Source organism: Parasteatoda tepidariorum, chromosome X1, assembly GCF_043381705.1.
Source record: "Parasteatoda tepidariorum isolate YZ-2023 chromosome X1, CAS_Ptep_4.0, whole genome shotgun sequence".
In the NCBI taxonomy this organism is placed as follows: Eukaryota; Metazoa; Arthropoda; class Arachnida; order Araneae; family Theridiidae; genus Parasteatoda; species Parasteatoda tepidariorum.
In genome coordinates, this window is record NC_092214.1 from 8113902 (window position 1) to 8141564 (window position 27663).

At 28.1% G+C, this 27663-nt stretch overlaps 1 protein-coding gene across 8 annotated transcripts in view; it reads left to right on the forward strand.

Moving 5' to 3' along the window:
• Positions 1-27663, forward strand: part of LOC107448368 (Centaurin gamma 1A) — a 108165-nt gene that overhangs the window by 66455 nt on the left and 14047 nt on the right. For 3 of the 8 annotated variants that reach the window (XM_016063529.3, XM_016063531.4, XM_016063532.3), the window contains 6 exons: positions 282-423; positions 14246-14380; positions 17078-17298; positions 17433-17507; positions 19116-19301; positions 22260-22337. In XM_016063529.3, the coding sequence (XP_015919015.1) occupies positions 282-423; positions 14246-14380; positions 17078-17298; positions 17433-17507; positions 19116-19301; positions 22260-22337 (837 nt within the window). Of the gene's footprint in view, positions 1-281; positions 424-6143; positions 6417-14245; positions 14381-17077; positions 17299-17432; positions 17508-19115; positions 19302-22259; positions 22338-27663 lie in introns of those variants that run through there. The other 5 variants (XM_043045784.2, XM_071187854.1, XM_016063530.3 and 2 more) reach the window with 5 other exon arrangements.

Genomic DNA, 27663 nt, shown 5'->3' on the forward strand with positions numbered 1-27663 from the left:
CATGTTTTAAATAAAGTGCATATTGGACATCGGATTTTTTTTAAAATTTCAATCGTTTTTTTTTTTTTTTTTTTTTTTTTTTTTTTTTTTTTTNTTTTTTTTTTTTTTTTTTTTTTTTTTTTTTTTTTTTTTTTAAATTACACACATATACTTAAGTTCTCATTCATCACCTTGTATTCTAGTTTAAAATTTGCCTCCGCTTTTTTTTAAAGCAAATTTAAATTATAAAGTTTAAATTATAAAGTGGATTAAATAATATGCTTTATTTCTTTTTCTTTCAGTTTAGTTGCTGGGTAGATGCCGTTATATATGTCTTCAGCTTAGAAAACGAAGCATCCTTTAATGCCATCTATAATTACTATACAAAAATGTCATATTATAGAAGTCCCGGTGAAGTGCCCTTAATACTGGTTGGCACGCAAGGTACGTCTTTTAATATAAAGTTTATTATTATTTGGCAGCAATTCATTCATTTTAAGTTAGGCGTTCATTTGCATTAACTTTTTTAATGCTATATTACTTTATAGTGTGAAAACGGTTTACCATATATTTGTATACTATGTAAGAAATTTTAAAAGCAAATTCATATAAACGTTCGGCAAATACTTAATGTATACTTTCTCTTTTTTTTTTTCAATCTAAATGCTGTGTTTTGTCTCCATTTTTAAAATATTCTGTGCTAATCCTCTTCTGGGGTATGCAATTTTCACTGCTTTGCATGACCTCGAGGTACCCTTGTAAGCTCTATTTCTTTTCTTTCTTTCTTTCTTTTTGTCTGGCTTAGTTTACTACGCCATTTAATAAGCATTTAAAAGTTTGCATGATAAAATGAGAATTAAGTTCATACGATTCGAGCGCTCAAAAATAGGCGCCTATTCTGAAGACTCGACAGGCGTGAATGACAAAAAAAGGGAGATTTAAAATAGAAACAATTAAGTTGCCAACGATTAATTTAAAATTGAGGTAGAGTAGTGGTGGTTCGGGGGATAAAGCATTCGTCTTCCAATAAGATGAACCAGGTTTGAATCCCAGCGATAGCCGATTGATACGAATTCCGCATCCTGTTCGCACCGACCCCAGTGCTGACGTAAAAATATTATCAGTGGTAGACTGATAATGGGTTAGAGTCCTATTGCCGTCGGGCTAACTGTGGGAGAAGTTCGTGGTTTTCTTCGTCATACAACGCAAATGCGGATTAGTTCAATCAAAAAATTCTCTACGACGGCAAATTTCTCCCAATACTTGATCAAGAAGTTCCCTTGTCTTCTGGATTGGGTTCAAAATTACAAGGCTACGGAGTTTAACACTGTTGTAATTGTTGTAACTGTTGTAATTCCAACGACGGTTATAAAATAAAATGAAATAGTGATAAAAACGAAACGAGAAAAACCTCGGGGTGTCGAGAGAGGATAGTCGAGAGGGAAATCAGTCCAAAATGCATTTTACGCGCTTTGGACATGTGTTGATGAACTCGCCTAATTTGCCTCTCTCTGACACTGTGGTTTTTCTAGTTTCTTCACCATTATTTTTCATTTTCTGTTTCCTTCTCGGCTACTGCTGTTTTTCTACTTTTTATTTCACCATTATTTTCCATTTTTCGTTGGAAACTTTGTTTTCTGTTTCAAACCTCCTTTGTTTTCCTCATTCACTCCTGGTGAGTTTTGAGAATGGACTCCAATTTTTGAGAGCTCGAAACATGTCAACTTTTATTACCTTCTTCATATTTTTTGATGCAAATAATTTCTTTTTATGAAGTATATCTTTCAGCTTCTGTTTCTTGCGATTATTCGTATCTAATTTCATTCACGAATTCTCGCTAAAGACATTTTAATATACTCAGCTGAATTAGAAAACTTTAACTGTTTGAATTTAATTTAAAGGTTTCATTTTGAATTCAACACAAAAGACAATGTATTGCATTTAATATATGTATTTCATTATTTTAAGAAGCTGCAATATTTGAATGATTATTATTTTTTTTGACGAAATTACTTAAATAAGTTTAACTCGCAATTTCTTTCAGTTTTATATAAGATTTGGTACGTTTATAAATGACTCGGTTTGTGGGTTTCTTAAGATCGAAAATATTGCCACATTCTAAGGATGACTTTTTTTTCAATGATAATGTGTCTGCATTTTGATATTAATTTTTGATTAAATTAACAAAAAAAAAAAACTCTTCATTTTACCGAACAAAATCTCTGTCACGAAAGCGTTAATGATTTTATAACTAATTATTTATCTCTTTTGAACTACGGTGAGATAATCAAACGTGTAATTAATGTGTTAGTATATTTCCTCTTTCATTTGGTGAGCTTATTTTCTCCTCGAAAATTGATTGGCTGCCTTTTAGCAGGTTTTCTATCAGCAAATAACCAATTTTCCTCACATTTCTATTTGTAATTGCAATCATTGCCTGGGTTGGAAAATGAGAATTGCTTTTCCTGGTGTTACTGTTCATGTTTTCGTATTTATCTAATTGCTGTAGTATTTGTAAAACAAACTTAAAAGAAGAAACACAAAAATTTATTTATTCGATACTTATAGTGTTTAGAAGCATAGATGACAGAAAAGTTTTTTGATTTTTAAGGTCCATTTTAGGGATTTAAGATAAAAGATGTAGGTGTGAAATATCTTACCTAAACTTTTAAACACATTATCTCCCAGCAAATCTTTCTTTATCTGACTGTAAATAGATGGATCATTTTGACCCTAAACATCTAGGCTATTTTTTTTCTACGACTTTTTCGTGCATCTTGTTCAAAAAATACCCAATCTATTTTCGTTTTTGTTTCGGTTTGCTGCTCTTGTTATCGTCCACATTTTAAAAAAAAAATCCCCAAATTTCCATTTCTTAAATTTTTTAGTTATTTTTAACGAAATTTTCCCCACTATTTTTCAATTTTAATTGTCGAAGCTTCGTAAAACAGCATTGAGTAATCTCTTCTTATCGTCCGAATTACCCAAAGGCTATCCCCGATGCAAACATAGACTAACCTGATATACAGATGACTCGAGTTCGAATGAAGTTATCACATTCTAATTGAACAGAAAATCCTTATGAAAATTTCGCAACGCACTAGATGAAGGATAATTAAAGGCACCTTTAACCCTTTTCGCCAATTGTCACTAATACGTGCCGGCGGAAAACGTTATCAGTCAGGGTAAAAAATAAAGCGGGTAATTTAACAAATTCTTCAATTTATTTGTGGGCAAGGTTATAATAGTTTAATTTATTTAATTCATCAAGACTTAGTTCAAAATAAAAAAAGATTAAACTAACAGTGGTTGAAGTGAAGGCAAAATAAATTTCGTATTATCCATGCCCACATTTAGGATACCGCCTTTTTTTTCAATCCTGACTCTGATTTTGTACGAATGCTTTTCTGAATCGCCCGTCCCGAAGGGGTTAAAGTTCGATTAAGTCTTAACACTAAACATAACGGGTCAAATGACCGTTTAAGAACTTTTGCATCGAAAATGCGCTTATCATCTTATTGTTTTTGCATGTTTGACTGCATGACTTTTTCTAACAATTCTATACAGTTAATATTGTATTATTATTTATTTATTTTGTATTTAGTTTGTTTCGAATAATGCTTGTCGTATACCTATTTCTACCACAACTGGTCATTTGACAGGGAGAACAATTTATTGCTTTATAAGGTTATGGGATCAGAAATTACGATGTAATGCGTGTTCAATGTATTACTTTCGATTAGCTGCACATTTCTGCAAAGACTGTTGCGTAGTTCAATCAGAATAACTGTGAATTCAAATTTCAAGAAAGTACCTAAAATTTTAGATTGGCATTTTTGTGTCAGAAAAAGTGACAAAAACTAAATGTTTTGGTAAGCAGCTTATATTTTATTTTGATAGCTTTACTTCATTTCTAACTACCTTAGTTAGTTTTTACCTAGAAATATGTCGAAACAATCGAAACAGCACAAGTTCTTAGAAGAAATACTATTAATTATAAGAATTATAAAAATAATAATTCGAAGAAATATGTTTGCTAAAAATGTAGAATGGAATGTAAGAAATATGTAAGAAATGCGTAGAGCCATGAATTAAAAATCACAAATGCATGTTTCTTCAAGATTTATTCAAATAACAAATTTAAAGAATTAAAAAACAAGCGTCGTTTTTTCACAGTGGGGATTAATTTATTTGCGTTGAATCAAAAATTACAATATTATATCTGTAACCGTTCTTCGATTAAAATAGTGTTCTTTATTTCTAATTGAAAGGCCTGGGAAGCTATAATAAACCACTTTTTCAGGTTTTTTAGCAGAACGTTTTGGGGGAAATACCACAAAATTCATCTTGGCAATAAGATGTTTCTGTGTATTGTGTTGTCTAAATTAATTTTGTAAATTTCTAAAGGAAAAGAAAACTGAGAAGAGACTGAGAAAGAAAACTGAGGAAGATTGATGCAAATTTCCTCTTTGTGAAAAAGTGTACAGTGCGCAAAAAAGGGGACCATTTTGAATAAGTTTTGATCTAATGATCGGATCTTCACGTTCTAGGACTCAATAACTCGAGGGGAGTGACTTCAAATATGCTAATTAATAAGTGCAGGCGATATTTTAAGTTGCGAAATCAGACACAAAAACGTACTTTATCTAAATAAACATGTCTTTTTTCGTTGGATTCGGATTTCTGACCCCCAAAGTGTAGGGGTTAGCCTCAAGCTGGGAAATATCGTCCCAATAGTTTAGTCAAGAGAGCGCTCCAAAGTTTGGAGCCTTTAATGTTGATTTTACTTTTTGCATACTTCGCTATATCTCGAGAACTTTTTAACCGAATAGAAAAATTTTTGCTTACGATTATAAAATTCGTTTATTCAAAAATAAATCCATGCAAAAATTAATTTTTAAAAATTATTTATTATTTTTTATCATTTTATTTAATAACGGCCGAAAAAATTTTGAATGTAAGGTACACAATTTTTTACATAATTTTCAGAATGGCAAAATACAAAATGTGAGCAAAATCGGTTGAGTAGTTCTTGAGAAATTGATTTTCAGAAATTTCAGATTTTTTAAAATTTTGTTTCTCAGAAACTATTTGACCGATTTTGCTCAAATTTTGTATTTTGCCTTTTAAAATTATCTTCTTTAAAATGATGCAAAACATTGCGTACCCTACCGTTCAAATTTTTTTCGACCATTATTGAATAAAATAATAAATATTTACTATAAGTTATGTTTTGCATGGAATTATCTTTTAATAAAAAAAATTTATAATTGTGTGCAAAAATTTTTCACTTTGGTTAAAAAGTTCTCGAGATATAGTGAAATACGCAAAAAGCAAAATTAACATTAACGGGTCCATACTTTGGAACGCTCTCCTGATCAAACTTTTGGGAGTCAGAAATGTGAATCCGTTGAAAAAAAAAGGCTTGTTTATTCCGAGAAAGTACGTTTTTGTATCTGATTTCGTAACTTAAAATATCGTCTGCACTTATTAATTAGCATACTTGAAGTCCCCCTCTCGAGTCATTCATTAAAATTGAGTTCTGGAACGTGAAGATCCGATCTTTAGATCAAAAGTTATTCGAGGTGGTCCTTTTTTTTGCGTACTGTACCTTATCACTATATTACTCCAAGCCTTTCTATTAATAATTTGTAAAAAAAGTCGATTTTTTATAATTTTTGTTTTTGCATCTCTACATCAGTAAACAAATTTTGTCTTTCGCAGCTTACACTTCTACATATTGTGAAATTTTCTTCAAATAATTAATTATAAGTTTTAAACAACTTCCATTAGAAAAACTAAATCAATACCAAAAGAATTTTTTTAGATCTTTTATGTAAATCTTTCAACTAACATTTATTTAGCTAATTTCCACTATATGGGAAAAACTGAACGATTCTAGCTGGCTTTTAAAGATCATTATTACCTGTTATTAGTCTTATCAGTGATAAAAAATATCAAAGTATCATTGTGGTGCCGTTATGTCGTGGAAAAATCTTTATCATTACCGTCGACTTTTTTGCAAAGTTTTCTATTTTAGACAGGACCGCCCTTTTTTACTGAAGAGGGCATTGAGGCGCTGGACGCAAAAGAGGGCGCTGCCTCTATCGATTTCTCTGTTAAAGGCAGACATGGTCGTCATCTTTCGATGAGGGACCTGCGCCACGGTAAGCCACCCATATCTCATACCTTCAGATATAATTTTCTCCTGGGAAAATACTTCATACTTCCCTTTCGGGAACTGAGTTTTCTGCAGGAAAACTCATAGCAAAGATTATACTTCAAAATATGAGTATCATTTGTTATGATTGGCCAGAATGTGCAAACTTTGATTTTCAAGTTCGAAATAGCCCGGCAACGAAACGAATTCGTGTTTGGTGTGACGAAATCGAAAACTTTTTTTTACCTTTGCAACCCTCTCAGCTGTGCGAAATCAGGTGTTGAGATTTATTTTATTAAACTGATGTTTTTTCTTGTATGTAATTAATTCTGTTAATTTTGGCGCCTATCCGTATTTACAGATTTAAATTTATTTTTAAGTTAAAACATGTGTTTAATTTTTTATCTGAGTATTTTTGTTTAAATTAAGATATTGCTATCAATTTTTTTTAAATAAATTTTTGATTACTAGAAATTAACTCTGCATTCGAATTTTTTTTTTTTTTTTTAAAAAAAATATTGCTTAGAGTTAAATATCTAACTTGAACGTTTCTTATTTACATACCTACATAAAGGAAATTATTTTTTGTTTAAATTATTTTTGTTTTAAATATTTGAAAGAAAAACTTTTTGCTCTGTGCAATAGATTGCAGGCAGGAACAAGACTATTTCATNCTTAGAGTTAAATATCTAACTTGAACGTTTCTTATTTACATACCTACATAAAAGAAATTATTTTTTGTTTAAAATAAATATTTTATGCATATATATTTTTTATTTTATGACGCTTTTTTAAAAAGAAATTTACAAAATAATTAACAAAATAATAAAAAACCAAATTATTACAAAATTTTAAGTTTTTCCAGGTTTTTAAAAATAAATGAATGGCTTGGTTTATTTTTATTTATCCTTCTTTCAATTGTATTTTATAAAGTGTCTGGTGTCTCATTGAAATTTTGTAATGTTGATTTTTGCTCCCTTACATATTTCCTATTTTTAAACCTTTACTAGAATAATTTAGTCTAAATGATGCAACTAATTCAGACATGTATTCAATTAAAGTATTGTGGAAATGTAATTTCCTGTAATATCATGGGTTTTGATAATGAGTTAGAACTTTGTTACTTGCTAAATTTAAATTTTGTAATATTTTTGAAGTATAGTATAGAGATTATTCTTCTCGTATTGCTTTTAGACATTGATAGTATTGAGACGAAAATACTCAAATTTGAGAAGATACTAGCTGTTTTTATTGAATACTGTTTGGAACTGGTCAAGAAAAATTTGTTGAGTTTAATTATGTTAGTTTCTGAATGTTAGTTTTAAATATTTGAAAGAAAAACTTTTTGCTCTGTGCAATAGATTGCAGGCAGGAACAAGACTATTTCATGTTCTGTAAACATCCATTTGTATTCCGAAAGGAAGATTCAGAAAATGTTTAAATATATTTTTGAATCGATGAACGAGCTACTAATAACATCACAATGCATAGAAAAGAATACCGGACATAATATGTAGGCTAAAATAAAACTATCGTCATTGTAGTTCGAGACCTCAGTATAAAAATTTTAAAATAACGTGTCAAGTGATGAAACAGGTGCTAATGAATGAAGAATTAAAAATAAATTTTCACCAATTCGTTATCCATAGTTCCACTCATAAATCGACTTATAAAATGACTTATTTATTTTTTGATTTATTATTATTTTTGAAAAGATTAGAATTCTTCCTTTGAGACTCTGAATGTGCTGACTAACATCTTAAATAATTTGGATGATGCAATCAGGGCTGATTGTGCTCCGGAAAAAATCCGAATTTCCGGATTTTTCGCTAACAGTGATCCGGAAGTTTCCGGAGATCGAAGGTCCAGATGTTTCAAAAAATCATTGATCACAGAAGTTTCCGGAAATCAAATTTTCAAAGGCGGAACTTAAAAACACAGTTTATTTTATTTGTTTGTAAGTGAGAGCCAGAGAGATACTTTATAAGTTTATATTCATGATTAATATTCATTTTTCATCAGTAAATAGTTGTTATAATTATAAACTCAAGAAAGAAAGACATATTTGTAAATTTTAATTACTTCTCTAGGTCATCATAGGTATGTGTAAATGGTACAAGTATGTGTAAAAATTTAAATATATTTTAAGTAAACTAAGAAATATTGAGAAAAAGGAAAAAAACTTGTTAAAATTTTTTTCTAATTCCTCAATTTAAACTGGTTTTTTTTTAAACTCGAGAAAATTTCCGGAACTCTGACTTGGGCTCACAATCACCCCTGTGCAATGTAATTCTTTTATGGTGGCAAATTTTTTAATGCTTAGGTGACTATGGCAGGACCTGATCCTTATCTTTTAATATATTTCTCTCCTGTTTTTAGCAGATATCGTATATCCCAGTGTATAAGTCGACCTGTTGTATAAGTTAACTTCCTATTTTTGATTACGAGACTTTCTGGTATGTCTGGTGTATAAATCGACCTCTGTGGATAAGTCTATTATTTTTCTATAGATGTTAAGTGTCAGAGGACATTAGACGCGTTACAAAATGTAGATTCAAATGTTATTGTAAAATCTTTTAAAATGTGTGGAGTTTCTAATATTTTGGATGGGGGAAGACAATTTTTTATGGGACTCAGTAAATGAGGATAAAGTAAAAACCATTGCAGAGTGGGATTACTTATGACGTCACTGCTAACGTTATTAAATCCGACACAAGTGTTGTTCTGGAATCTTTAAATTTGTAGCTTTGTGGTAAGTTTTAAAAGAAGTTTTCATAATGCTATATTTTCGAAAGACTCTGGAATAAATTAACTTTCCTTATTCTTATTTTCTACGTAATTTAAAATATTCTTTCTAAAAAATAACCTTTTTATGTAAAGAAAATATTATTAGAAAAAATTTAAAATTAATTGTATATAACATTAAAAATGGTTTTTGAAAGGGGTAAATTGATACATGGTTATTCATATCTACCCTATTGTTTATAATCTATGGATAAATGAAGATCAACCAATGTGTCCGACTTTATTACCGTTGTATAAGTCGACCCCGGTTTTTCGTAAACCTTGGGGGGGGGGTTGACTAATCGATTTATTCTAATTCAATTCGTATAGTATTTTTTCGTTTAGTGTTATTCGTAATTCAATTCGTATAGTATCTTTTTTTTTCCTGTGCATCGAGGAACTGTATATCAACGTTTTAAATTCACTATTACGTTCTTCTATTACTTTGCAATGGCCGGCCTGGTGGCCGAGCGGTCAGCGTGCCTGACTGAGATGCCAATGGTTGCATGTTCAAATCATGCTCAGGGCATGGATGTTTCTCTCTTTGTGTTGTCCTTTGTTGTGTGAATGTGGCCCACCCTATGAACTGGTATCTGTGGCCGTGTGCCGTAGATGCCACAGTGACTTAACCAAAGAATGTACATGAAGAAGTCTTGCTTCCGTAGCCATATTGTAAACGAGTCCCCTAAAGTTAGATGCTGCCTTTGTGTAGGTTTGCAACCTCCTCTCCTCTCAACCACCACTGGGGTGAAGAAAAGTTTTCTCTTTTTTATTTATTGTTGACTTGTTCTGCATTTTCACACTATTGATAAACACTGTACTATTAAATAAGATATTTCTTTGAGAATACATTTATATTATCTATGTGCCAGGTGGCCGAGCAGTTAGCGCGCCTGACTGCGATGCCATTGGCTGCGGGTTCGAATCCCGCTCTGTGCATGGATGTTTCTCTCTCTCTTTGTGCTGTCCTCTGTTGTGTGTGTGATGTGTGAATGTGCCCCCCCCACCCTATAAACGGGTTTGTAGCAGTGTGGCGTGGGCAACGTTGCTCGCCTCCGTGACTTTGGTTCACAGGTGCTCACTGGGTAACGCTAAATGAGTAACAATTCCGGCATCTTCATAGGCTAAGATTCAGATTCAGTGCCTGCCGTTTGAAAAAAATAAATATTATCTATGTTGATTAAATCTAACACATTTTGACTTAGAAAGGCTAAAATGGAGGTTGGCTGGGAGACAGAGTACGCAACCATACATGTAAAGTTTTTCAACAACCGGTTCACAGGTGACCGTACCTCCTAGCTGACACTATACTTCTTATGCGCATGCGCTCGATCTTAGTACATATGATGCTTTGCTGTTACTCTCCCTGTAAGTTTTTTTTTTTACGGAATTGCGTACCGCACCGAACAATTCTCTGCGTTGTTTACGTATTTTAAGATCTTCGATCTAAGATTTTTGGTTTAACGTTGCCTTGCCACCCTAACTTAACGTTACTCATTTAACATGCCCACCGGGTATCGTTAAATTACCGACAGTTGCGCGATGTTGCGAGGCGAAGAAGGAAAAATTCAGTGCCTGCCGTTAAAGAAAACTTACTTTGGCTCCTAGGAATTCTCGAGTAATGATAGATGAAGACATAGTTAGGTCAATTTCAAAAGATTCTTATTACTGTTTCTCTGCAGTTTATGTCAGCACCGTTCAATCGCAGAAACTTTAAAAATAGACTGAATTTTTTATTAGAAAATTTTTCACTTATTAAATACATTATTATGGTCCAATGGGAAAGAAAGCAAAGCGCACCGAAAAAGTCGAAAAAAGAAAATATTTAGTAAACTAAGGCTTCTTCTTTTAGATTTCCATTATTCAATATTTTGATAATATTTAAAAATGCTGTAAAACTCTGAAGTGTTTTTCACCAAATTTGATGAGATTTGTTTTTAATTACATCATCCTTCATATCAGCCCGATAATAATAAACCGTTAAAGAAATGTATGATCATGTATGATATTGACTGAAATTTCTTATCTCTAATGTTTCAACCCTGGGAAAATTCTGATTCTAATATTTTTTAATGTGAAATATGTTAAAAGAAACTGTCAGATTTTGTTAAAATTACTCTATTTTTGTATAATAATATTTTACTTAAAAATTGTTTTAAGTATTATTAAATTTCTTAATTTATGCAATAATAAAAGCTAAATTGGAATTTGGAAACTATTCTGAAAAGCGTATTCTCAAAAACTACGTTATTTTTCTTCTTTAACCTACATTTATTTATTTTAACCTATCTTAATTATCTTTAACATATTCTTTTCTTTAATTTTTTTTGTATTTTTTTCTTAACTTCTCTTTCAGCGTCGCATCTCATACATTCGGTTTTTTTGTGTCCGTATGGACGGCGTCGCATGCCATGCCGCGAAGAGAAAAATTGCATAATAGAAATTGAATTCGTCGCTACTTACACGCCTCTATAAATTCCACTATTATTTTTGTATTTCTGAATATTGCTAAGATAAGGCGCAACTAGTTCCACTTTTTTCACAATTTTCGGAGTAAGATTTCCCGCCTTGAATTTAAATCGAAATCGTTTTGTACTTTCTGTAATTTCGCTTTCATTAGTTTTAAAATTAATCATTAGTATTAAAATTATTTCATTTCATCAGCATTAATATTAATTTTTATTAATTAATTATTAGTATTAATTATTTAATTAGAGTTATAATTATTTTCCAAAATATTTTTTACCTAATTTTAATAATTATTTTGTAGAGATATTTATCTTAAACATCTTAAAGCTACAGAGTTAATAAAATGTTATCACAGAGTGTATTATTTTAGGATAAAACTTGGGTGTATTGCAGGGAAAACTGGAGATCAGTGAGCAGGGGGACATCACATATTTCACCACCAATAGTTCAAGCAAAAAACTGCTTGTTGACAAAAATATTTTGCATTTTCAAATTTAGGATTGAACATATATTAATTTTCAGCAATTAAAGAAAAAAAGAAAAAGAAAAAACTTTTTGTATCTGAAATTTGAAAAAAATTCTAACTGAGAAGGGGGTTAAAACGTGTTTTCAGTCAAATACATACTTATGACTCACGACACTTTTGAGGTTGCAATTTATTTTTTAAAATTCGATGAACTTGCGGTTCATAGATTCGTGACCATTGCTTAGGGAAATCATGTCCTCGGCATTTTGGTCTTTTATCCAATAATGCTCAAAGCTAAATTTTTCAATAAAATTCTTTTTTATCATTTGAATTTCTTTTTTGGTAAGTTTCATTCTCTTTTCCCATGTTCTTGCGTTACGTCTTAAGGGGGGTTTTATTTGTTACCAATTAAAACATTTTAACACGACATTAAATTTATTCAAAACACAATCACGTTCGTTATATTTGTAATGTATTGTTATGAGATAAAAATTTTTCATTTTGTAACACTTGAACTTTTTTTCTTCAGGGACAATTTTTTCATGGCCATTACACGGACAGAGTTTCAGTTTTTAAATAACGCAAATTAAGAAATTAGATCTTGTAAAGATTTGGTTTAGAAATTTGATTGCACGACTTTGAAGTTAGTATCATGACTGTGTATGGCTATTTATCTCATGACAATTTTGTTTATTCTGCATGTTGAATAAAATAAAAAAGTTATTCAAGTTTTATTTCTTTTTCTTTTTCAAGTACTGATAACGAAATTGAGGACTAAATCATAGCAATCTATAATAATTAGATAACTAAAAAATGACTTATACCAGAAAAGGAAACCTATCAAGATGTTCGGAACAAATCTTCGGAATAATAATTTGTAACTAGTTATGAATTTAGTGTAAACATTTCTGGCAGCTTAAGTTGCTCCAGTTTTTAACAAATTTAACTAAATTATATTTGGTTGGAGAAATAGGTTCTTGGGGGTTTTTGAGCAACAAGTTTCGTAATATAATTATTTTCACAGAGAGAGGGGGGGGGAGTAGCATTACAAAATTTTCAATTTATCTTTAATCTTTTAAAAAATTTTAGAATTTTTCCATTTTTGCTGATAATGCATTCATTTTGATATGCGAGTATCTTATTGTATGAATTTCTCTAAAATAATCTAACATTTGATATTCCTGCCATAGATTTTTACCTCTAAGTAATCTTTTTATGTATTCACTGGGCATAATATAAGCATAGCTGCCAACTCTGAGATAGCTGCCAACATAAGAGATTTTATATATATATATTTTTTTAAAAATTTTTTTTTTTTACCCTGGAAATTTTTTATTAATCATTATGCTTTACATTCAGCATATACAAATGAATTCACATAAAATGCACTTTTCATAAAATGACTGTTACAAAATTGAGTAAAGACACGGATTAAAAAATTATTATGAGAACTTCATCCTTTAGATTTTAAGATTGATAACTTGTTCTTTGAACTATATATAGAGTTTTATTTCAAAAATTTTCAACTGTTGGTATTTGGATATTTAATTTAGGATATTTGATTAGAAACGTATTTTTATTTATAGATTATACTTTCATTTTCTTTATTTGCTAAAATAACTTTTAAAATACTGTATTGGTCTTTTTTTCCCCATAAAACTGGTTTAAAGACACAAAAAATTAAAACAATGCCTCATAAACTGTGTTAATAGTTGTAGTGCTATGTTCTTGAATATTTTTATTTTGTAAATTGAACTTGGACATCCAAACTTTTAAATTTGGTAACTTTTTGATGTTTTTATCAGAATTAAAAAGTTCATAATTTAGATCACACTGAGAGTTCAAATTATGTTTTTCTGTTAATTTTTTTTTTTTTTAAATTTAAGTTTTGATATTTTTGTGAAAGGTTTTCCAGATCTTTAAAGAGAAATGCTTAAAATTATTTTGCTCTAATCAAAATATTTCAAACTGTAATTTAATAAAGATTTTATAAAAAGTGTGGCACTTTATACAGTATTACATAGAAAGAACAATAGCTAAGAAGTGCAATTTGCAAACCATAAGGCTTTCAATTGCAATATATGGACGAAAATACGAAAATCTCCAAATTCATAAATTACTTGAATGCTAATCGCTATTTCGTGGTAAATAGCTATTGCTTATGCTATGCAGTAATACAAGGTATCGTGTATATTTTCAGAGTGATGATCATTTAAATGTCTCCTTTTCTTGTCATATCCATTAGGGATTGGAAAAGTTGGAATGAATTGAAAATCACTTCAATTTGTGTCATTCACAGTACAATATGTATATGTAATAAAATTACTGTACAAAATGTATATAATATTAGTTTGTATTTTTCATATTAAATAACTTTTGTATTTTAGATGCTATTAGTGAAAGTAATCCACGAGTCATTGATGACTCTCGGGCAAGAAAACTAGCTAATGACCTAAAAAGATGTTCATATTATGAAACTTGTGCTACGTACGGACTCAACGTAGAACGAGTCTTCCAAGATGGTAGTATTCTAATGTTTTTACTTTAAAGTTTGAAAATGTTGAATTTAGCATGGTTGATTTTTTTTTTTAAAAATCTAGTTTGAAATTTTGCATTTGCAAGCACCATTTCACAATGTTGTGATTATTTACTTTTTTAAGTTATATGGTAATACATTATCTAAGTATTAAAAAGCCTCATTTTTGATTTTTTTGTGCAAAAAATTTTTGAATTCATTTTGAAATTTATATTTGGATTTTGTTTTTTTTATGTAAATTTATGCAGCTTAATTTAGTTTGTATCAATATAAAAAGAGGAACTCATTTGCACAAGGTTATGAAAAGGTAGTGAATGTGTTTAAATGTCTGTGATGAATGTGTTACAATGTTTTAAGTCATAAAATGAAGAAATGAAACTAGTGAGCAATTTTGTTGAAAAGATTTTTACTTAGTGTTGTTGAATACTTAAAATCTCAGGTAAAATTCTATTTTAAGCAAAATTGAAAAAGTGAAAAAAAAATAAGAAAGTCTAATATAAACTCTTTAATTGCCACATCATAATAAAAGCGTCCATAAAAGCGAAAAAAAATTTAAAATAGAGAAAGCTAGATAGAAGCAAACCAAAAATTGTTCTTCATTTTAAAACACAAAATTAAGTGCTAAAAAATCTCAATTTTTTCACTTTGCAGTTTGTCTGTTTTTTACAAAAAAGTGAACATAAGGAATCACGTTAATTAGAAACTATTTTTAAAAATTCTGTGTCTTAATATAAACGCTGATAAAAAGAAAAGTTAATACAAAAAGCGAAAGAGTAGCAGAAAATTTTTTTTCCTAGTTTCGAAATACAATAACTTAACCTTTGAAAATCGCAGCTTTCTTTGTTACCAATTATTTGTTAACGGTACTGGAAGAAAGGGGCAATATATAAATGAAGCCTATTAGAAACGCTCTATAAGAATTCTGCGCTATAATTAAAGCAACAAAAAAAATAATGAAATTAATTGACTCACCAGAATGTAATTAAAAGTTTAGTATAAAGTAATAAAATTTCAATTCTTTAAATTTCGCTTTTCCATTAGTTTATCCGAACATAAATTAACAATTTTTAGAATTTAGCAAATGGGTGTTAAACTATTTCCAATAATGTATAGTAAAAAATATTATAGATTAGTCTTTATTAAATATTTTTTAACTCGCAAAAAAATATTGCCCGAAAATTCTTTTCCAAAAAAATACTTTGCCGAATATTTGGTGGAGCATTCAGTCAACCAAATATTCCACAAAAGGGCCCAATACCAAATAGTGGTCAAATATTCGTTACATCCCTGATAAAAATGAGAGTATATAATATAAATAAACCTGTGAGTGTAAGGAGGGGGAGAATGACACCTCTTTCATTAATCCTCGATTAAAAAAATTATGGTCTTTGCTCTAACATTGTCAATAACTACAGAGATGTTTTGCAACTCAAAATAAATTATGAAAATTTAAGAAGTTTGTTTAAAGAACTCTCTTTTCATGTCACCTATGAAGATGTGAATTGTTGCGTGAATTTTAAATACACTTTGAAATTGTGGAAAAGATGTATAAAAAATATTTCACTCCAAATATTTTATTATTTTTTTTTAAAAAAACTTAGTTTTAATTAACCTATGGTGTTATAAAAAAATTGGAAATTATGTAGAATAATGTTTCTTATTTAAATATTCAGTTAATAATTTTAGAATATTTAGTTATGCATAGTTAATATGTTAACAATTTAAATATTATAATTTAAATATATTAGCAATTTATATTTGCAATTTAAGATTTTTCTCAAAACTTTACTTTCATTCATTCTTTCTATATGGCATAACGCTGCCTAGCATTCTGATTTTATGAATCAGATAATGTTTTCAGATTTGAACTGTGAAGTTCATTATTATTTCTTATCTTTCTTGGTGTACATAGCCATGATATTGTTTAAGCCTTTCAAAGCCAACTCTTGAATGAAGTAGTCAATTGCCAAAATTAATAGCTATAAGGATAGTGCATCATCTTGCCGTACAGCTGTGATGATGTTAAATACTTTAAAAATCTCATTTATGACAGTGGAAGCTTTATACCCTTTTACATGCCATTGATTAGTTTAATTATCTTAATTGGTATTTTTAACTCTGTTAAAATTAATAAAAAGTTAAGTTTTGTTAAAAGGTTCTCCATGGAAACAATTGTGAATGAAAACAAACAAAAATTAACTCTTATCTGAACTGGGTGAAAAGAAGAGGCAAATGTCCATTAATATGTGAAATCCTTTACTTTCAAAAAACAATTCTGTTTTAATTTGTTTTCTGAAATGCTATTCTAAAATTTTATATTCTTTATTCAAACTTCTATTTATAACTTCTATAGATCCATTAAATACTAATTTTTGGAACTGAATATATAATTCTATTAATGTAGTTCTGCATTCTTTATTTATTAGTGACAAATATGCTTGTAGGAAAAGTCGATGTTATTTTTATAGCTGTAGACTTTGCTTATACCTATGTTCAAATTATTTTTTATCATACAATTATATGTGTATTTATGAAAACTGTATAATTACTCAAATAGTCTAGAATGTTAATGTAGTTATTAGTTAATGAAATTTTAGTTAATTGCCAGTTCAAATAAAATCATTTTATTCTTTCTTTGCAATTCTTTTATTTGTATAATATAATGTATTTTAATATATTATAGCTTGCCAAAAGATAGTTCAACAGAAAATGGCAGGCATAACTTCAAGACCTAGCACTCCTAACCATCCAGTTCGATGCAATAGTTATGTTTCCAATTCTTCAGGAGTATCTAGTGCTAATAATGGTTATCACCCATCTCCTAATGTTGGAAATCCTACTCTCAATGCTGTTTCAGCATCTCCTAGTCACCTTAGTCACAGTGCAGCTACCCATAATTCAAAAGTAAAATAATTCTATTCAAAATACTCACCTATTATAAATATGAATTTAAAAGTGTATAAATTTTACTCATATGTGTGTGCTGCATAGGGCAAGAGAATTAAATGACAAAATTTTGTCCTTTCTTTTCTAAATAGGTACTAGACTCAAATCCTCAATTAATGCCTAGACCAGTGATTCGCACACTTATTTGTCCCAGAAACACTAATGCAGTAGGTATTTTAAAAATCATTGCCCAATCATCAAGCCCTTAAAAATCCTAAAAATCCCACCTTTTTGCTGTATAATAAAAATGCAAACTTAATAAAAAATAGGAAATGTATCTTATAAATGAGAAGAACGTTTGAATATGTATAAAAACTTGTTAAATTTACCAAAATTAGGAACTTCAAATTTAAAGACAAAAGCTTTATCAAGACTTTAAAGACCAGGGATACTTTGAATGTAAGACTATGGAATACTTTTAATAACTATTGTTTAATCATTTATTAATTTTGTCAGATGTCAGTAAAGTACCTGGCAATAAATTTTGCAGGAAGCAAAACTAATTTTTAATTCTTTGTTTTAAAGTTTCATTCATTTATTTTTGTTATTTGCAACTAAATCTAACCTCTGTAAGGTTTGTAGTTACCTGATGGTTCACAATTTCCTCCAAGGTTTCAGGTAGCTATTGTTAAAAATTGATGACAAAAACAGCAGAAAGGAATCTTATTTTAAAACACTTTGTTTTTAATAGACCATATATGTGTTATGTATGTGAAACTTTGGTTAATTCTATCAAAAGTTCCTAAATCATTGGGCTAAGACTTAAACTTAAGTTGTATTCTGCTCTAGACATAAAATGCATAAGACTTTGAAAAACAAAAAATTAAATTATTAATTTTAATTTGTCATATGAAACATATAGATTTTTAATGGGTGCATGTGATCGGTTTTTCATGTAACTAACTACAATTTTCCAAATTTCAATGCACATAATGCATCTCACTGACTGGTTTCAGTACTGGTTCAGTAAGAGAAAGTAATTGTGTATGACCATTTACAATATATGTTTAGTCTAAGAAACATTATTATCAAAATTATTGTTTTCTGCGTAGCCAGTGTTATATTGAAAGCTTATGGACTGTAAAATTGTTTTTATATTTACTGCAAGGTTATTTCAGTTTCATTGCCAGTTTCTTTACTTTTTGAGCCTGAAACCAAGGAGAGAATTATGAATTATCCTGTGCTATTGTAAGGCATTTAATTTTATAAGCATGCGAAAAATTATGTATTATCTAAAAGAAACAAATAAATAATAAAACTAATAAAGAAATCTGCTCCTAAAAATTTTATAATTTGGAAGCCAATAAGAATAAAATTTGCACCCTTAGTTTCATTTTTTTTACTTGTATTAATTGAAAGTTGAAAAATAACAAGTATGTACTGAAAGTTAAGATATTGTCACTCATCTGACGAAAGATATTAATTATTATTTCCACAAGTTCCTTTGAAGTAAAAGGTGTTAAAATTAAGTTTTCAGTTTTCACATGTGCAAGCTATACAGTTAAAATTTTGCTGTATTTAAATAAAACTATTCTGTTTGCATCTTGTTAATGTATTGATTCCCATGTCTTTTTCCTTTATATATATATCTGTGTGTGTGTGTGTGTGTGTGTGTGTGTGTGTGTGTGTGTGTGTGTGTGTGTGTGTGTGTGTGTGTGTGTATATATATATATATAACTAGCATTCCAAAATTACTTTTTAGTGGAGCATAACTTAAGTTGTATGTAAATTAGGTGCCTTGTGTTATGTTTTATAACGATTTTTGTGGTCTTTAGGATCGAATTGATGGTTCTGTCTCAGGAAGAGAAATGAAGGATAAATCTGATAGACTTGGCATTGAAGTTCTTGTTCCAAATACAGTATGTGGTTCAAAAGATGTTAAAGACTTACCGACTCCTTGTTCCACACCAACAACATCTAGGAAAACTCGTAGACGCTCTAATCTTTTTCCTGTAAGCAATGTATGTATGATTAAGATATTTTTCTATCTGAAATGCAAATTAAACTTTAATTCAAGATGATTCAGGAAAGATGAAATTCAAAAATTTAAATAGAGGGTTGTTGTCCATTGCTTTATAATCTTTTTATTACTAAAATGGATGAAAGTGCTTTAAAAAAACTCTATTTTCTAAGCAGAAAATAGAGTTTTTTAAAATTATATTCTTAATAATAAAACTTTACAAATATAAGCAACATGTAATTTTACAGAGAATAACTGGGAAGCAGACAACATTAATTAATATTAAGTTTTTTTACTCAAAAATTAAAACTTTTTTTTATTTATAAATACAATGATATCTTAAAAATATCCTAAATTATTTCATACTACATTTATTAGAATTTTTTAAAAGATTTTCTGTTCATCTTACCCGCAAATGATATGCTAACCAGGAAGAATATAATAGCATTTTGTAAGAAAGAAACCAATGGAAATAACTCTATGTAATACATTTTTTTTATTATAATTGAGCAATATAATTTTCCCTGAATTTTTTAAATAGTTATTTGACATACTTAATTGTTTTTGAAAATTTTAATTCTGAATACTAAATTTAGCAAACAAATGGAACAAATTCCCATTCCACCTAATCTTTTTGGGAAAATATTAAGGAATAAAGTTTTAAAATATTCCTAAAATAATTCATTTTTTCATATAAAGTGAAATTTTTTACTTATTACTTCAAATGCACGTTTAAAAAAAAAACAATTTTATATATAATCATATTTTTGTTTATTGAAACATTTTGGATGTTAAGCAGTCATAAAATAATTTATTGAAACTTAATATATTATAGTTATTGAAATGAAGACAGATACACAATAAAAATAAAGTTTTGTTTGACACTGTTTGATGTTACTTGTTTTTATGGGGTCTACAAAAATATTTTTAATTTTATTTATAAGAATTTTCTTGTTTGTTTTTATTGATTTTAGCAATTTATTAAATTTTTACTATAAATACTTTTTTAAATATGTATTTTATTTCTGATTTTAAATGAAATTGTAAATAAAAGTTATTTTCTCCCAACTAATTCCATGCAAAATTCAACAGGGTGCACAATGTTTTTAAAAAGTATTTAAAGGTGCTTATTACCTTTTTTTAAGACTTTTTAAGGTGCTTTTTTTTAATTGAGTGTTTGTAAAAGGTGCTTAATTTTCTCTTTTCCAAAATGAGAATTTTCTTTGCTATGACAACTGTTGTCATAAATTATGCAAAAAAGAGTGGTTTTCACAAATTCTGCTCCATGTTTTCAAAATTCATTCTACCACAATCTGTTTTAGCATACTGTCATCTGTATTGTAGGAAATTGTCAACTATTTTAGGTGTTGGTTAAAATGGCCCCTGGAGTGCATGCACTTACATTTAACTTGTTTTCAAGGAGAAGAACTCTTGCAATTATGTATGATTCTGCTGCAGTTTGCTAGATTTTCAATTTCAGATTTCATATCCTGTCTTCTGAAATCAAACCAAAATCTCTACAATTTTTGTTGATCATAGTGGCTAACTAAGCATTGCCAAATTTTTTTCTCAATAGCAGGAGAAAATTTTCTTTTTCTTTGTTGCTAATTTCTTTATTGGTGGTGAATCGCCATGTGTATGCTGATGATGTTCATGCTTTATATTATTTATAGATTACTCCACTTTTCTTATAAATCAGCAAGTACTACAATCCTTGAACTTGACTTGGGAATCAATCATTAATTACTATTTTCATGTCACTATTAGTATTCACTAATTAGTGTTTTCAAGAGCAGTGAACAATCACAGAGTTTCATCACTTCTAAATTTTCTCTTTTTATCATTTGATTTAATAATTATAAGAATTAATTTAGCTTCTTTTAAATCATAGGAGTTTATCTGAGAGACATTCATTGATTGTATAAAGTATATCAGGCTTTTTATTGTAGTCTTATTTTATTGAATTTGTTATTTTCATTTCTCTTGAGTTATTTAAATTAAAAAAACATTCAATAATTTATAGAGGTATGACTTAAAAAGAATATGAATTTATATGCTTTCTACTGTTTTAAAATTTAACAAATGCAGTGTGCAGTTTGATTCAGATTTGTCAATTCAAAATATAATTTTTCTCTTTATCATTTTATTTAAATTAAAGAATTATTTAAAATTTCATAAAAGATAAATTTAGTGGCCATATAATAATTAAGTTCTGACAAAAATGCTTAGCTTCAATTCTCATTTTCATTTCAAAATTCTTGAAATTTTTTTTAAGCATTTTATAATTTGTTAATTATTCTACATTACATCTTTATTAATTCAGTATGATCGATATCTCTACACATGTTTGTCAATTCAGTATGAGCTAATATTAATCTTGCAAATCTTTTTTGCAGAGTATACATTTATGGTTATTTTACGTTTAAATCTAAAAAATATGCCTGATAACTTTTTTAAATTAAAATTATGTTTGCATAATTGAATTTAATAACTATTAATTTAAGTAATAGAATGTTTGAATAAATTTAAAAGTGTGCATAAAATTTTTATGGGGGCAAATAAAATAAAGATTAGAGTGTTTTTTGCCAAAAACTGATTATGTAAAGTTTTAGAAAATATTTTTGCATTTTGTTCATTTTATATATATATACATACAAGCTTTCAACAATAGGAAATGCTTACAAAAAATTTGATTATACACCTTACTAAGAAATTTGTAATAGAAATGTTTTTATAATCAAATTGCTAATTTCTTCTGTTTAGATTTTTCACTTGCAATATGCATTTATAAAGTGCAAAATAGCATTTTTTTTTTCTTTCTTAAATGTCCACCTGAATGAAGCTCTTTTATTCCTAGTTTGAGTTTTAAAAACTCTATTTTCACTTTGTTTATAAATTTTTTTTTTACTAATTTAGTTTAATATGTAAATAAAACTTGTTTTCTATAATTTTGATTCAGCCATTAAAGAAAGGTGAAGACGACAAAAAGAGTAAAAATGGTGAAGTCGGTAGTGGACGAGTGATCCCACTGAGACAGGTATTTATTATATTTCATTCTTTTAAGTCTTTAAATGTTCATATTAATTCTTTCATTTGCTGAATATACTGTAATTTATTAAGTAAAACTATTACTTCTGCAAACAATGACACATGAAGAAAAAAACGAATTTCTTTGTAGTTTTTATTTCACCACCTTCAAACTTGCACTATGGAACATTTGTTATTATGCATATTTATTTTTATTTAGCTATTGAATTACATTATGTAATAAATTATTAAACTGAATAAGTGCTTTAAAGTTATGTTCTTTTTTTTTCATTATTCTGAGCCACTTTTCTTCGTTATTCCGTATAATTTATATTTTTTCAATGTTATTTAGTATAATAACTTAGAAAGTTATATACTTGGATAAAATGGCTACAAATACAAATCACAGCGTAAAAAATTTGAGATATAAAAGTTTGATTTATTGCTAACTGTTCCTATAAATAACAAAATATAGAGAAAAAAAACACTCAAACTTAGTCTCATATTTTTTGCCAAATTATCTTAAATAAAATGTTTCATATACTATTTTTGATCACTGATAGTTCAATACTGAAGAATAAGCAATTTAAAATTAATTTGATGCCAGAAAATCAATGGATCTGTCCTCAACAGTTTTACATAAAAATAATCAAAAATAAAAACCTAATAGTATGTGAAAAATTAAAAAAATCAACCAATAAGGCATGTGATGTTTTCAGACTAATTGCAACTCAGTTTTAATGTCTTGCTAATTGTGGAATAAATTTAATTTTTGGTGATAGTTTAAAACAATTAATTTACCTCTGTCAAATCCATATTTGGGGTTTGTGTGAAATGGTCTTCCAGTGGTAGCTAATTAAATCAGAAATTTTTATAGCTAACTTAATTTTTTATAAAACTTTATTTAGCATAGGGGTTCACAACCTTTTTGAGTGAAGGGCCACATGCACAGCAGATTTACCAATAAAGGGTCGCATGCCCAAGTATTTAGACAGACATGTTGACAGCAATTATAGGTATTAATAGTTATGTAAACATCATTGCTCTAGCCACTAAATTCTTTTCAGTTAACCTTGTAATATATTTGCATAAAATTAAATACTTTTAAAAGTTCAAAATTAAAAACTGCAAAACTGATTACTTAGGGAAAAAGCTGAATCAGAATCAATTATCAGAAAAAATTCAAATAATTTGAAATAAATAAAAACAATGGGAAAATTCATGCTTTTTTATCACATAATACTAAAGTCCATTTAAAGATAAATTTTAACATTCATATTTTTAATGTTCATGGAATTAAATTTTTTAAAAATAAATAAATATTCTAGTTAAAAAAAATAAAGTTAAATACTTTAATTTAAAGAAAGTTTGCAGGATTAAAAATGATTAAAATTGAAAAAAAACCTTTGCAGGGCAAATTAAGATTCAACATTCAGTAGGGAATATACTCCTACTTTAAAACATTTTTTAAATAAATTATAAGAGGAAAGGGCTAAGAGAGAAAAGAAAAAAAGAAAACATTAATTTTGAAAGAACTATTTTCTTTAATAATAAAAAACTATTAAGATACTTGTTTACAACTCTTTAGGACGAATACTTTCTTAACATGACACTATTTACAGTTAATACACATATATATCAAAAACTAATTGAAATTTACTTTACGATACTTTTTTGCAGTTAAAATTTAAAGTACATGATACAAAATGGTCCATGTAGGTAGAAAATGGCTTAAAAAATTTCATCCTGGAATTTTTCAAATGTTGTGATTTTAAAATATCTACTTGATCATCCGATAGCTTTTTCGGACCATTAAATGAAAATTTAATGGTTTTATTTAAGGACTGCTCTTCTATCTGAACATGCCCAATTCAATCTGGAAAAGTTTCTTTCTACATATACTGTTGTTGTAGGCAGTATTAAACTTAGGGCAAATAACTTAATCAATTTTGGAAATTTGTTGTAGATGGTGCTCTTCCTTTCCTAATTTTTAAATCACGTGAATACGAGCATTGATGTGTGATTTTTAAATTGCGTAAATAAAAAACGCGATGCGTGAATACAATTCGAGATGTGTGATTTTTAAAATACGAGAAGAATATTCACAACGTACTATTTTTAAGACGCGTGAATATGAATCGAGATGTTGCTTTTTTGATCTCCTGAATAAGAATCACAGTGTTTGATTTTTGATTTGTAAGAAGAGTAACAAATGTGATTTTTTAAATCTCGATTCAGAATACGAGTCGCAATATGTCAATTTAAACCTTGTGAATGCAAAATGCGGTGGATGATTTTTACTCTCTACAAAATGCGATGAGTGATTTTTAAATCGCGTGAATACGTATCACGATGTGGGACTTTTAAATTGCGAGAAGAATCAAAATGCACGATTTTTAAAATGCACGAATCGCGACATGTGATTTTTAAATCATGTGACTACGAAAAAGAATAAATTGGGTATGTGTTGCTAAACTTTCACATGTTCATGATACCAAGGAATTATGCACGTGAATTGAAATATTTTTCTGCAAAATGGATCCACGTTTAATACAAGGTTCGTTGATTTAAATCAACTTGATTTGAATCACGATTTAAATCATGACTTAAATCAAAAAAATTTTTTTTAAAAATCATTGATTTAAATCAACTGGTTTTTTTAAATATATATATTGATTTTAAAAGTTAAAAAACAGTGTTTTAAATTATTGATACTTTTATTATATTATTTTAAATAAATTGCTGTGTTAATTAATTTTAATTAACGAAAGTACTTTCTTGGTGTGTGTTAAATTCCAACACATTTGAAATTACATTTTTAAAAATCTTTTGATTTTTGAGATTGAAAGTACAGATTAAAGTACGCATTTAATGCTATCTTAATTTAGACTTGCATAGCTGTAGAAAGTAATTAATAGACATGAATTTCAAAAAAAAAATTGCAAATAATCTTAAGTAAAATTCTACCTTTTGATTGAAACAACATGGAATTAAAATCTACATTATATTTTATTGGTGGAAAATGTATATTTCTAAAGCTTGAGGTTATGTTAAAAAGAAATTACCCTAATATGCCAAAAATAGAAGAAAAAAAAATGGCTAATGAATTCAGATATTTTTTCCTGATATAGTGTCATTCTTCCCTTTCAAAGTCTATTTGAAGCAGTAGAGTTATTAACTGGTAACTGGTATTTTTTCTCATTATATGTTAACAGTATCTTTGACATTATCAGATTTTCTATAAAGAAATTTTGTGAAAAAAAATTCCAATGAGTGTATAGATTTTTAAAAAAATTTTTTTAGCTGATCTATTTTGATATAGAATTAAATATGAATATTTTAATGCAAAAATATTTAGATTATTAATTAATTTATTTTTTTGATGAATGACTACATTTATAAACACAATCTGTTACATTTATTTTGTCATATTAAAAATCAAGAGAAAAAATAACACAATTTTAAATTAAAATTATGGTTTGCTAATTGAAACTTTAATTTAATAGTTAAAGAGTATGCCCAAGCCAAATTTGCTACTGCTTAGGGTACCTTCATGAATTCAACTTTAGGAAAAATGATAGTTTCACAAAATACTTTTTTTTTAAATTTTACTTTTGTGTTTCGCAAGAAACGAATAAATTTATATTTTTGTGCTGATTTTTTAATATTATTTTTAATTTTCATAAATTATATCTAAATTTTCACAAAATAAACACCTTTCAGAAAAACCAAGATAGGCCCCTTTCATTAAATTCTCTATTTCATCTAGTCTTCAAATTTCAATTATGCATTTGTTTCAAAATGGTTGCTATGCATTCAAAGCTAGGTATTATAATGAAAAATCATATTAGTAAGTTAGAGCTTCTAAAAGATTGTTATAATATTGTTTTAATATTAATTGAATTTCGATTGAACATTTATGAAGTTTTTTTAATCATAAATTAAAGTTCTTACATTGTGTTTTAATAAAAATAAAAAAAAACTGATTTAGATTTAAAAAAATCTGATTTAAATCAAAAAAAATCTGATTTTTAAAAAAATTTTTTAAAAAAATGAAAAAAAATCACGAACACTGATTTAATATAAATTTACGCATCTCATTTTTTTTTTTTATTATTCTCTCTAGGAAAGTGTCAATTTTGCTAAAATACGTAATTACTTTTCAAATTACAAAAATTATTTAAACAGAATTGAATTTAATGCATTGTAATATTGTGTTAAAATATCAGGATATTCAAAATCACGAGTAAAAATACAGCAATAACTGTCAAAAAGAAAACGTTTAAAAAAAAACTTATATTTATGTTAAAATTGGCACAAATAGAGCATGTAAAAAGTGATTATTTTAATGCGCGATTTGAAACTCGTGTGCCGTGAAATTATAGTATTAACCATATCAGGATTGTTTTAATCACAGAGAAATGTGTAGTAATAACTAACGAAAAAACTATCAAAATCCCTCTGTAGTTACGATGAAATCGACAAAAATAAAGGGCGTCAGAAAGTTATGTATATAAATGCGTGATTCAAAATTAAAGTGTCGCAATATTTGGAAAATAATGATTGAAAAATAATTAGATTTGTTTTGAAATTGGCACAAATAAGCCACGTCAAAATATGGCTATTCGTTACTCGCGATTCATTATAATATCGTGCTAAAAAATATCGAAATTTTAAAAAGGAAATGCTTAACAATAATTGCCGAAAAAAAAGTCATTTAGATTTGAGATAAAGTTTGCTCAAATAAGTGCTTCGAAAACAAGTCTATTTGAATGCCTCATTCAAAACTTTCAAGACATTAAAATCTATTTTTAAAAAAAATCGCGATTTCAGAAGCTACATGAAAATTAGTTGTAATAACTACCTAAAAGTGGTGGGATTTACGATGAAATCGGCCCACAATCTGGTGTCAAAAGCCATAACTAAAATTCAAAATTCGTGTATCGTAATAATGTCCTATTAAAAATATTGGGGTTTTCAAAACTATGCAAAAATCCGTAACATTAACCATCGGAAAAAAAAGCTATCGAAAAACTAAATTGATTGAGATTGGGTGTGTCAAAAACTTAAATGCGCAATTTTAAATTTTCGAGTTTTTTTCCCTTAAAAAAATTTAATACTTTTTTCAATTTTGTTCAGGCTGCTACCGTTGGCCACATATTAAGGGTTGGCGGGCCGCAGGTTGTGCGCCTCAAATTTAGCACTTAAAAGTATGACCATTTTCTTTTATCTCATATATCTCATATATTGTGGTTGATAAAATTCTTTTAATTCTAATTTATTGAAATAGTAATATATGACTTAGCTGAGAAAAATATTTACTAAACTATAGAAAT